This window comes from Embiotoca jacksoni, unplaced genomic scaffold, assembly GCF_022577435.1.
Source record: "Embiotoca jacksoni isolate LCO1_2020_lvr unplaced genomic scaffold, fEmbJac1.0.p SCAF_18, whole genome shotgun sequence".
Lineage (NCBI taxonomy): Eukaryota > Metazoa > Chordata > Actinopteri > Embiotocidae > Embiotoca > Embiotoca jacksoni.
In genome coordinates, this window is record NW_027185318.1 from 3,326,492 (window position 1) to 3,338,871 (window position 12,380).

Genomic DNA, 12,380 nt, shown 5'->3' on the forward strand with positions numbered 1-12,380 from the left:
TTGATCCTATTCAGGATATGGTGTTTACATGGAACATTAGGAACCCGGTTATTGATATCTCTGTATGCATGGTGATTACAGCATCCAGGTTTATGATCATCTGGACACGGTAATGTCTTGATTTCTCACGATCACGCCACACTAATACCCAGTTTCTGTGTCAGATGCAGCTTTCTCAATCTGCAGGAGAAGATCTTAATCCAGAAGTTTGCATGTGCAATACATAACCAGGATACTGAAAGAAAAAAAACCAGGATACACAGCAGGAAAACGCACTCACTTCGAGTAGCTGCCTGGCCGCTCTGTGACAGGAAGGTTGGTCTCTAAAGAGCACATCTGTCTCGCCAAATTAGGATCCTCTGGAGTTTAGTTCAGTTACTTAGCACAATGGCATGATTCAGCACTGTTGTCGCTGGAAGAGAAACAAATAAAATCCGACAGTTTTAAGTGGTGTTATGAATGTTTTACACAGATGAGTTGGAAGTGGCCTCAGATGCTCGGATATTATCCTCACCTTACCCGCACTGCAAACAGCCTCGATGGCAGCGATGGCAAACCTTCAGCTATTATTGAACATTTAGGAGTTATTTGATAATGGAAGAAATGAAGTATCCCTTTTTTTTTTTTTTTTTTCTATTAAGGATGTGGCTACGATGATGATAGATTTATTTGAGCTGCAACAAACACTTATTTTCATTAATAATTAATATGTTGGTTCTTCTCTTTTTAGATTGTATCCTTCATAAAATGTCGTAAAATATGGAGGATGAAAAAAAAGCTGTAAATGCTCACTTTCGAAACACTAAAATTAAAATCTGCCAGCTCCAGCACACACAACCACTCATTTTGATTTTCTGAAGTTTTTGAGGACCCAGAAATCAGATGATAATATTCTGTGAGAGCGTCTTCGCCTTCGTCACGACGCTTTTCTCCCTTTGACAATCTAATCCAGCAGAGCTCCACTGTACATACCTGCTGCTGTCTTTCATTTTAGCCATTTCTATTTTTACTTTTTGGAGCTGGCAGCTGGATTAAAAACACTTTGCGGTATCCTGGGAAACATCCCCTACTGTATAGACCCTCTGAAACGTGCTAATCCTCGTCTTCTTTTTAATCCACGGTAGACAAAATCAGACACAGAAAAACTACCGTTGGAGAATGTGAATCAAAGTTGTCACAGAAGCTCACCTGAACACGAGGATGTGTCATAATTCATGCCTGTATGTACTGTAACTGTCTGTAATCAAAAAATATTGTTTTTTTTTCTTATATTCACGTTGCTGAAGGGACAGATTTGTTCTTGAGTAGATCACTCGTGTCCTCCGACGTGCTCAGCCGTCCCTTTCGACTCCTCCTGTGCTGCATCTTTGCATCTTCACTGTGAGAAATCGGCTCCCGAGGCTGTTTATTTGCCGACATGAAAAGATTCTGTTTGGTTGCCGCAGTGTTTGCTGAAGCGAGTCTTTGCACGACAGCATTTGGCAGATGGAAGACAGACGTAGCCTGTATCAGACAGGGGAACTGTGACAAGACACTGCAGGCTACTGTAAGTCATTAGTGAGGCATTTAGCTGAGCTCTTCACCTGACAAATAGAAATGCAACAGTGATCTTGTTGCTGGCTCAAAGGCTGAATTTGTCTCAAATGTGTAGGAGTGCTTCCTGTGTACACTCTCGGCCTGAGGTGGACTCCATAGCTGCTGGAAGCTTCATTCTTCCTGTTTTATGTTCTTCCAAGTGTCGAACCAGACAGATTTGCTGTGCAGTACCTGGTCACGCCAAAAGCAGTTTTTCTCTGCTGTGTCTGTCTGCAAGTGTTCCAATCATGTTTTTTTTTTCCTCTCTTCCTCTGAATGCTATTTTTAGCTGCTTTGCTCTGATTATATAATTCATAAAAAGTAAGAAGAGAATTTTGTGCCAGGTTGGAGAGAGGTTGAACAGAGACGGTGGCGAAGCAGAGGCGCTGGGAGAGAACCAGCAGAGAGGGATGAGGTTGGACAAAGATCAGGCCTCGTCACCTGTAGCCCACCTCGGCTCCCGGAGACGTTGCACCACCAACCTTTGGTCAAGTCCGTGGGGGACGGTGCATCTTCGGAGAGAGAGTGAAAGTGGAAACTCCCGGCCCGTGAAGCCTCTCCCGGCCCGCTGTCTAAACACACGCCAGGATTAGAAAATTCTGGAGAGCAGTTGGCAAAACAGGCTGTCTGATTATAATGGAGGGAGCGCTGTGGCAGCATGATATATATATCATATATATATGATATATATATATCCGCCTGGAACGTGACCGGGGTCCGTTGAACGGGCAGGTGGAGGAGGAGGGAGTGACAGCTTTATACAGCAGGCTGATGCTCAGCTGTAAGAGTAGGAGTGCTTGTAGGTTGGGGCGGTATGAGTGGTGGTGGTGGTGGTGGGGAGGGGGATTATGTAACAGTGTTACAAACATATGCCCGGCGATGCGAGGAAACCCCCCCAGATGAATGAGGAAAGGTGAACGGAGCAGAGAATAGTTCGAGGATGCAGGAAAAAAAAAAAAAGAACAATCTGCTGCTGGTTTATTGGAGGTTCACAGCAGGAACACGTCAGCTACGATCCAAAGCTGTAGAACAAACTAGCTGTTGGATATCAGGGAAGTTCGCTCAGTTCATACTTTTAAAAGAAAGATAAAAACGTATCTCCTTACATCAGCCTTTAACTAGTTACTCTTGAAGCTCTCTTGCACTTGAACCACAGCGCCTTGTTCTTATGCATCTCATTTATTATCTACATTTTTAAATGTTCCTTTATATCTGTTTTTATGTCAAACACTGCATGTAATTCTCTTGCTGTGAAACACTTTGAGCTGCATTTGTTGTAAGAAAGCTGCTGTACGAATAAAGTTTATTATTATTACTACAATGGAATGAAATTCACAGATTCAGCAATGATGCTTTATATACTCTGCGATCACCATGTAGGCCTTCATGGAGCCGAGCTGTGTGTGTGTGTGTGTGTGTGTGTGTGTGTGTGTGTGTGTGTGTGTGTGTGTGTGTGTGTGTGTGTGTGTGTGTGTCAGTTAATTGAACCATGTCACCTCATCAAGCTGCCCCTCTGCTGCCATATTCAGACCGATCGCAGACTTAATGTGTTCATCTCATCCCAGTGGTTTCTGCTGGGAGGGCGACTCCCCTTCGTCTGCTCTTAGCACACATAAACACACACACGCACACGCACACACACACACACACACACACACACACACACACACAAACAACATGGCGAAGCTAACCAGATGTTTTCTCTCTCCCTCTTTTCTTCTTCGTACAGTTTAGCGCTGCATCCGGAGCGCGTGTTGGTGGCCACAGGACAGGTGGGCAAGGAGCCTTACATCTGTGTGTGGGACTCGTACACCGTGCAGACCGTGTCCATCCTCAAGGATGTGCACACACACGGCATCGCCTGCCTGGCCTTCGACCTTGAGGGACAGGTACAGCTGCGACACAGCTATTCAGTATGACGTGAACAGTGTGCTGCTGTAGTTTACATTTTTGCACTCAGAGCTGAAAATTGTCACCAGATAAGTTCATATTGGGGCGCCGCGGCGACACCACAGAGCTTTGGGCTTTTTTTTTTTTTTTTTTTTGCGGCTCGTTTGTTTCTGTGTGCGTGACACATCTGCGTTTACTCAGACGTGATTCCACATGAAAAACAGTCAGCTGCCGTGTTTGCGATGTTGCATCACAAGAGTTTGGCGACGTTAAGGTGAGAAAAACTTTAACACCAGATGGCATCCAGGCAGCGGGACCTTCCAGTGTAGACACATTCTTCTTTCTTTGTTTAACCCCTGACACATTCAAGTAACCTCTTCTGTTGTGTTTTTAGCCGGCTCTCTGCAGACCTGCCACCAGTTAATCTTTACACGCTGCAGCCTTCACCTAATGTTGATTTGGACTGTAAAAATCAATACCGTACAGCACCATCGCTCGTTTTTCATCTGTGGACGTCTCTCGTTACCTTCCGTAGGAGCTTTCCGAGTGGAGTTGTGCATCCTGTATTTTGCAGTGAGAGACAGGGAGATGACCCGGTGCTGTTTTCCTGCTCGGGTAGAGAGCCGCGGATTCAGATGGATTGTGACAGTGTTTAAAGCCAGAGGAGGCTCCATCGCTTCCTCGGTTTAGCAGCTCTACTCACTCTCCATCTCTTTACCCTCCTGGATCAGAGGAAGTCAGAGCTGAACTCGGGACCATCCAAAAGGAATCCCCGGTGCTATTACTCGGGTCCATCTATTAAAACGATATCCAAAAAAATACACTGATGTTTCAGACATCTCGTGTAGATGTTTCAGCTGCAGTTGTGTTGGTTTAAAGAAACTCATGACCTTTATTTCACTTTGTTCTCACTATTTTAGCTAGCTGTCTACAAGCCACATGATATTGTGATTACCTATAGATTTCCAAACTTCTCGGACCCTGTGCCAATATGTGCAAAACCAAATTTACCAAACACCACCTCTCATAGATAAAAAAAAAAAAAATCCCTAATTTAACCATGAAATAGCCTCAGAAAAGCTAAATAACAACAGCACGAGGCTGTTTTGAAATCAGAGAAGATATTTGTTAATCAGAGCACTCACAAAAATCTCTTAAGATCATCGGGGGGGAGGAGATGTGTAGAAACAGCTGTTTGCAGCTCCCTCTCTCTGACCTGTCGGGTCCGACGTTGCCACTTTCAATCTCGACCGTCTTTCTTTCTTCTTTCCGACCTTGCAGCCGTTTTAAAATTCCCCTCACTCCGCTTCTTAAAAATCAACGACAGAGGAGTCTGAATCTGACTGCCTAAAGTCAAGCGTTGTGCTGCGTCAGACGTGATCACGTGACGAAGGAACATTTAAATGATTAACAGCTCATTGTAATGTGAACAGTTGGAGTACAATTGTTACGCCTTTCATCGAAGCTCTTGCCCGCTACCAGGTAGAGCTGGTGGTATATGTTCATATAGCGGGCCACTAAAGTCATTTGTCATCTGGAGACCATGGATGTCTCCAGAAATTTCATAGCTATCCATCCAGTAACTGTTCAGGCCAGTAGACAGAACAACCCCCGGCGGCCACGCCACAAACTTTTCAACCCCCTTTTCATCCACACGGTTTCACTTGGTTTCGCTTTACTCGTCATTAAATTAAAACGCAAGCGTTTCAAAAACGTGAAGTTAAAACTATACAAATGCTTCACCAGAGACTCCTATCCACAGCCAAACATTGATTCAGCCGTGGATCAAAGAGGACATCCTCTGCCATGTAAAGAAGCAGCAGAGCGCCAGAGGATTTCCATGAGAGCTGCTCTCTTCTCTTCTGCTCCACTGCTGCTGCTGCTGCTGCTGCCTACTCACTCAGCGAGCTATAGGAGGCTCCTCCAGCCAAAGCACTCAAATGTGCTCAGTGGAAGCGCCAGAGGCCGGACAACTGTTCTCTTCTGCTCTGTAGCCGTTATTAGCCCTTTCATTGTGGCCCACCATGCTGCAGTGGAAGTAGCTGAGTTGGTCGTGCGACGCGGCCGAGTCTGTTCAATCTGTGACGCGTTTTGTCTTTTTGTCTCTCTTCGCAGTGTTTGGTGTCCGTGGGCTTGGACTCTAAAAACACAATCTGTGTGTGGGACTGGAGGAAAGGGAAGGTCCTGGCAGCCGCCCCCGGTCACACAGATAGGGTAAACACCCCCTCCCCCCACCCCCCCACGAGCTCAGTATCGACTGCCTCAATTAGCTCTAAACGCAGGATGGACCACGCAGCCCAACGGGGACATAAACAAGTTAGGCCTGATTGATCGTGAGCTTCCCAGAGCCCGTCTGAGAGGGTGCACGCGTCTAATGAAAAGGAAAAAGATGAAATACAGGCAGCTGTTGTTTTCCACTGCAGCCCACACACATTATAACACAGGCAGTGCAAACACACTCACACTTTTTGTCTTCTCATTTCCTGCTTTTGCAACACATTTAATTATGAGAAGTCCAGACTTAAAGTGTGATGTTGTGGTATTTGTGGTCCAATAATGCCAATATTGAATGCATGGTGTGTTTGTTTGTTTTTTCCCCACAGATATTTGACATATCGTGGGATTTGTACCAGCCGAGCAAGCTTGTAAGCTGTGGCGTCAAACATATCAAGGTACAGCCATTTCACGGTCACTTTTACGTGTACATTACAGTTGGCTCCTTCGTGGTGAAGTTCTTTTGCCTCATTTGCATAACATCTGAAAACAGATTATGATTTTTTTGAAGTTTGAAGAACCTGGTGGCTCCGTGCCCCTTTCTTTCCTGCCCTCTTGGCTTTATCGTCTCGACCCTATCAAAGTCTTAAAATAGATGTATGCAAATTCACTTTATTCCAGAGTCCATGGTTATTATGCACTTAACATAAGTAGGACGGGCAATGACTCAGTCTCTCCTCCCAAATTTGTAGTAATGTGCACTGCTGAGAGGAAAACGGCCCTCTTTCCACGGAGGGTACCGAGGACCGTGACTCCACTACTCAGCTTCCCCTTTCCGCTCTCCTCATTCAGCTTTTACAAACCCGTTACTATAAAAACTGCAGCTGCGCTCGCTTTCCTTTGCGGGCCTATCTCTATCACTTCTTTTCACAGAAGAGTGGCGCTCATAAATCTTCAATGACTTAATGCAGGGTGTCTTCACCTAGCCTTCCCTTGGGATATGTAGTAGCAGTGTTCGCAGCCACCGAGGAGGTTTATTTCCGAAACACACTGGGGAAACAAAAGAATGAATCGTGCTCAGAGAGGAAACGTGCCCTCTGGCCCCGCGAGGCTAAACATTGCAGCGCGCTTAAGTGGGTTTGATGCCGTCCTGGATGTGGGAGGTGGAGGGGGTTTAGCCTACTGTGTCTATTTCTGTTTTGTAACATCTCGCTGACGACTCCCTCATCTCAATCCAGCTTGACCTGCCTGCTCTCTCGTAGTAATTCTCCCCTGAACTCTTCCTCTGCCGCCATGACACAGAAACCCTCCTCTGGCCTGCTGCACCCCACCCCCAGTCACTGCTCAGTTCTTCCCATCCTCCTCTTCCTCCTCCTCCTCCTCCTTCTTCTTCTTTCCTACCCTCTGGTTTTCTGATGCCAAGGCAATCCAGCAATTGTCCCACATAATTCCCCAGCCTTCACCCTGCGGACCATGTGACATCTGCTCCCCCGGCCTGTGCTCGCTCAGCGATTATAGCACTCAGAGCATCCAGGAGATTTAGCCCCAGTAATCCACTCACTAGCAGGCTGAGGAAAATACAACCTCTGTGACGAGGACGCTCTCCTCCTCCTCCTCCTGCAGCTCCTCATGACTCTTTGTGTTTTTATTTGTTCAGGACAACTCAGACCTGCATTTGCTCCTCTTCAGCCACCCAACACACACACACACACACACACACACACACACACACACACACACACACATCAGTTGTTGGGTTGCAGTTGCAGATTAGAGGCAGTTTGAAGGACTAGTACTACTAGTATTGTATGTTGTGGCTCTCAACTCCTCAAAACAAAGCAATATCTACTTTGCTTTATTTCTTTTTTAAACCAGTGCTGAAAAATTATTCAGCAGTTTATTGGTAAAACAATTAGATGTTAGAAGAAGAAATGTGTCTTTTACCAGCTCCTCTCCAGCCAATTATCTCACGACCCCTCAGATTTATTTTACAACCCCCTGTGAGGGTCCCGAACCCACAAATCCCTTGTATGTAACATCAGCATTTTGCCAAACATTTTTATTCTATTTTTTCATCCATTGTTTTCCATTCATTTGGAATCTACTATCAACCTCTGGAGTTGTGTAATCCTCAGTGACACACACTGACACGGTGCGCGTGATAGACTGTCATTCATAAGTTTGTGTTATCTGTTCTGTGTGTATATATGTTTTAATTATGACTTTAGCAAAGATGAATAATAGATGAAAATTAAAGTAGTTTCAAAAAAATTGCTTTAAGTGAACTGTGGCACAAATTATTAAATGGAAACAAACTCATGTTTTTCCAAAAACAATACAATAAATGAAGAAAAACATTAAATCTTTCTTGATTTTGTTATATTATCATCATGTGAACCAATCGGTGGTTCGTATGCATTATCATTCCATAATAATGTCCCATTGATAAAGAAATACTTATAGCCTGATGGTCACTATGCTGCAGGGAGTCTGCCAATAAAATTCCCCACCACTCTGAAATGAATGAAAACCAATGGATGTTCCTGGAACAGTACAAAAAAAAAAAAAAAAAATATATATATATATATATATATCTCCAAATCTTAAACTGTATAATTTAAAAACTGGTCCGCAGAAATGTAAAGTATACCTGATGTGTCAAAACTAAAATCTAGCTCTCCCATACAGACATTTATTGTCTCTTTTTGGATCACAAACCCACAAAGTGCCACAGAGGTGAGCTGGTGAGGTGAGTTGGAGTTTGACCCGATGTGGATGGATGATGACAGCAGCCTCTGGCCGGTCTTTTAGTTTTCCTTACAGCAAGACGCCAAACGTTTGACCTCTGCTGAGAGCAGCGGTTAGCACAGCATTCAGGGTCACTGCGGTCTGACAAGAGGGGATATCACGAGTGAGATGGCGGGTTTGCAGGAGCTAATGAATTACAGCCGTTACTGTGCTAATTACATGTGAAAGGTTTTCCTTGGAGTGATGATGGAGGTAACTGAGCTGATGTCATGCCACTAATCCTGTGTTAATGGGAGAAGCTGCCACCGTGCCTCAGGAACTCTGAAGGACAAACGAAAAATGAATATTCAGAAAAAGAAACCGTGTTAACCAGGTCTTGATTTCGTCTGATTTTCCAGCACGTTTCCACCTTTCCACTGTGCCCTCCTCCCCTCCTCCTCCTCCTCCTTGTGTGCCTTTTACCTACTGCTCCTGGCCTCGTCATAAACCCCTCCAGCATCCCGTCTCCTCTCAGTAATTTCAGCAGCGATGGGATTAGCCGGTGCCCCCGTCTCGCTGCCTTATCAGCGGCGGGCAGGGAGGGTTTGTGCAGTACGCCGCATCCATCCCCGCTGCCTCCGCAACAGGCTGGGTCACAATCTCCTCCACCCTCCTCCACCCCCCCCCACCCCTCGTCCTCCCACCAAACCCTTGACGCAAACACAGGACTTGACACACCTCATCCCGCATACACGCCTTTCCATCCTATCTGCACTACTTAACCTTCAGCCCGACCCCACTGGTAAGCTCACGCTCGCTCAAATCTCAGTCAGGAGCTCCGGATTGGACAAGACCTGTGCTGTGAAGGTGCAGACGAGCCTTGGATGTGCCGTATCTGAGCCTGCGATGCCCGTCTCTGATAATCGATCCCTCCTGTTAGCACACAGCAGCTCTATCAGTCAGGACGATGGGTGTTAGGGAGGGTGTGACAGGCCGTCGCTGTCAAGGAGCATCATCCCACCACCCATATTCCTCTCGGTTTAAGGTGTAACTTCCAATATATTTTTTGTAAAGAGCCAAATGTCAGCTAATGTGGAGGTAAATCCTCCTTTAGGGAGATGTGAAAAAGCCAACACGTCATTTTCCTGCTGTTTGCCGGTGATGAGTGTGTCTCGGTTTCACGTGCCGCCGGCTGTGTCTCAGTATTCGAGACGCCTTTCCCCGAGCTTTGTCCCTGTGATCTCATCTCCATGCAGACAGAGCGTCTCTCTTTCGCTCTCTCCTCCTCCGTGTGATGGATTTAGCCCTCAGACGAGGCCCGTGTCCGTGCATCCCAATGACCTTGTTCATAAATAATGAGCCTGCGTGTATGCGTGCGTGTTGTCTGTGTCTGTGCATGCTGATCAGGTGGTTACGAGCACTGACCCCCAGCAACAGTTCCCAGTATCACATGCAGAGGAAGGAGGGAGGGAGGGAGGGAGGGAAGGAAGGAAGGGATGCATTTGAATTTGACTTTGCTTTCTCTCAAGGTCTGTGGTGTAACCCTTTTTCAATGGAGTCTGTATATGCGTGTCAAACCATAAATGACTTGATGATTTTCACTGTGTTGATTCTAAATACTCCATAATTGTCCATTTGCTCTTTCAGGACAGGATTACACGGGGATTATTAGCCACCGCGCTCTTTCACTCTTTCTGTTTGTGTTTGCAGTTTTGGAGCTTATGCGGTAATGCTCTCACGCCCAAACGTGGTGTTTTTGGCAAGACGGGGGATCTCCAAACCATCCTCTGCCTCGCCTGCGCCAAGGACGAAGTCACATATTCGGGTGCCTTGAATGGTGACATCTACGTGTGGAAAGGAATCAACCTGATGAGGACGGTGCAAGGAGCTCACGGGGTACGTTTTTAAAAGATCCAGGTGGTTGGTGATCTTCGGCTCAGGCTGCTTTTGGATTCCCACCTGCTGCTCCGCATACAAAAGACTCACTACAAAATCATCTACTAAACTTAACCAGGTTTACAGCTACGCACGCTGACTTCATTTGAGTCTGCTCGGTGGAGAAGGATCAGCCTTTTGCTACACAGGATTAAATGATATCTATGGGATAAACAGCAGGGTGAGGGGATAGGCGAATGGGGGAGGGGATAATAACTACAGTACATGTTCATTCCTGCTTTTTGTAATACCAAATGTCTCACTGGGCTTCAACCGGGGGCCTCCCGTGCAGACCGCATCTCTAAAACAAATGAGGCCACCAGTAGATCTCTCCCATAATAATGGAAACAAATATGACACCTCCCGTTCCTCTGTTTGGGTGTTATCTCGAGGCTACAGAAACAGGTTTGTAATTGTGAAAGCCTTGTTAAACAACCTGCCTGGCTGAGCAGCAGCACCGTGCGGTCTGTAGCTGGGACTGGTTCTGTCGTTGCTAATTTATTGTGCAGATCCTCACTGACAGCCCGTCATTTCCTCCAGTCAGGGATTTTCAGCATGAATGCCTGTGAAGAGGGCTTTGCCACCGGGGGCCGAGACGGCTGCGTCCGGCTGTGGGATCTCAACTTCAAACCAATTACTGTCATTGATCTCAGGGAAACAGACCAAGGATACAAAGGTGATGTCAAACTGCCTGCTTTTTTTTTTTTTTTTTTTCTTTTAATCTGAGTACGGAAAGGTTGCAGGCCAAATTGTGGCCGCCTGAGGTGCTGCGAGATTGTATAAATGTACAAAACAGACACATCTGGATGAAAAAGAGAGTCTTTATTCCATTTCTGTTTACCCTACTAACATTTTTTTTTCTTGTTTTCCATTTTTCCATCTCCTTTACTTGTAATCTTGGACCTTTCAGTAGCTAGAGGTGAAAATAGCCGAGGTGGGTAATATCATTGAGGGCAGAGTTAAGCACCATGTCAGTCTGTTTGTAGCAGTCCCCATATTGTTCGGCTGTTCCTCTTGTTGTTAGTAAGTCCAAACTCTGTTGCAATTATTGCGCCGTATACAAATGTCTTCTTCACTTGCAGTCCTGTGCAAAAGTTTTAAGTGCTAAATTAAAGTGAGGATGCGTTCGGGGGGGGGGGGGGGGGGAGTGGAATGAATATTTTGTATTAATTAACTTCATATGACGGTCAGGGAATCGAAAAAAAACTAAATTAAATCAATATTTGCTTCTCTATGAAGCAGAACCTCCCAGGGATATGCACGCAGCTTTTCAGGGTGCTTGGCTGGTAGTTTGTTCCAAGCGTCGCTGTTATTCTTTGGATTCAAGCTGACTCAGCGTCTTCTGTCACTTCGTGTGATCCCAGACGGCCTCCGTGATGTTCAGATCAGGTCTCTGTCGCAGGACTCTTTGTTCCTCTTGTCGCTGAAGGTAGTTGTCCGTATGTTTGAGGTTGTTGTCGTGATGCAGAATGAATGTAGGACCAGTCAGGTGCCTAAAACCTTTGCACAGCACCGTATGTATACAGCACACGCATCCTGCATCCTGTTCTCGCTGTATTACTCGGAGTCAGTCGCAGATCGGCTTGAAAACATGTGCTGTCATTGTAATTCCTGTTAAACTCTCCGTCCTAGCCTGCACATGGCTATTATCACCTCCTGTCTTTATTATCCCTGTTTTATCCCCTCTTATAATAACTGTATAAGTGGCAAATGTCCATCTGCCTTTATGTTTGCATGTTTTTTTTATTCATTTTTTTTTTTTTCCATTTTGATTTTTAGTGGTCGTGTGTTTATGTGTGTGTTTCGGTAGGGCTGTCTGTGCGCAGCGTGTGCTGGCGGGGAGATCACATCCTAGTGGGCACGCAGGACAGCGAGATCTTCGAGGTGGTGGTCCACGACCGCAACAAGCCCTTCCTCATCATGCAGGGTCACTGCGAGGGTGAGCTGTGGGCGCTGGCCGTGCACCCCACTAAACCTCTGGCCATGACGGGAAGTGACGACCGCTCAGTCAGGTGACTCTTCGGTTAGGGTTAGAGGAA

The 12,380-nt window shown here is 46.0% G+C and overlaps 1 protein-coding gene across 2 annotated transcripts in view; it reads left to right on the plus strand.

The window, feature by feature from the left end:
- The window catches only part of eml5 (EMAP like 5), a 36,808-nt gene that overhangs the window by 3,580 nt on the left and 20,848 nt on the right, over positions 1-12,380 (plus strand). The window contains exons 2-8 of one of the 2 annotated variants that reach the window (XM_069152129.1): positions 3,305-3,464; positions 5,581-5,679; positions 6,069-6,137; positions 10,117-10,302; positions 10,882-11,017; positions 11,252-11,275; positions 12,152-12,353. In XM_069152129.1, the coding sequence (XP_069008230.1) occupies positions 3,305-3,464; positions 5,581-5,679; positions 6,069-6,137; positions 10,117-10,302; positions 10,882-11,017; positions 11,252-11,275; positions 12,152-12,353 (876 nt within the window). The remainder of the gene's footprint in view (positions 1-3,304; positions 3,465-5,580; positions 5,680-6,068; positions 6,138-10,116; positions 10,303-10,881; positions 11,018-11,251; positions 11,276-12,151; positions 12,354-12,380) is intronic. The other variant, XM_069152131.1, reaches the window with a different exon arrangement.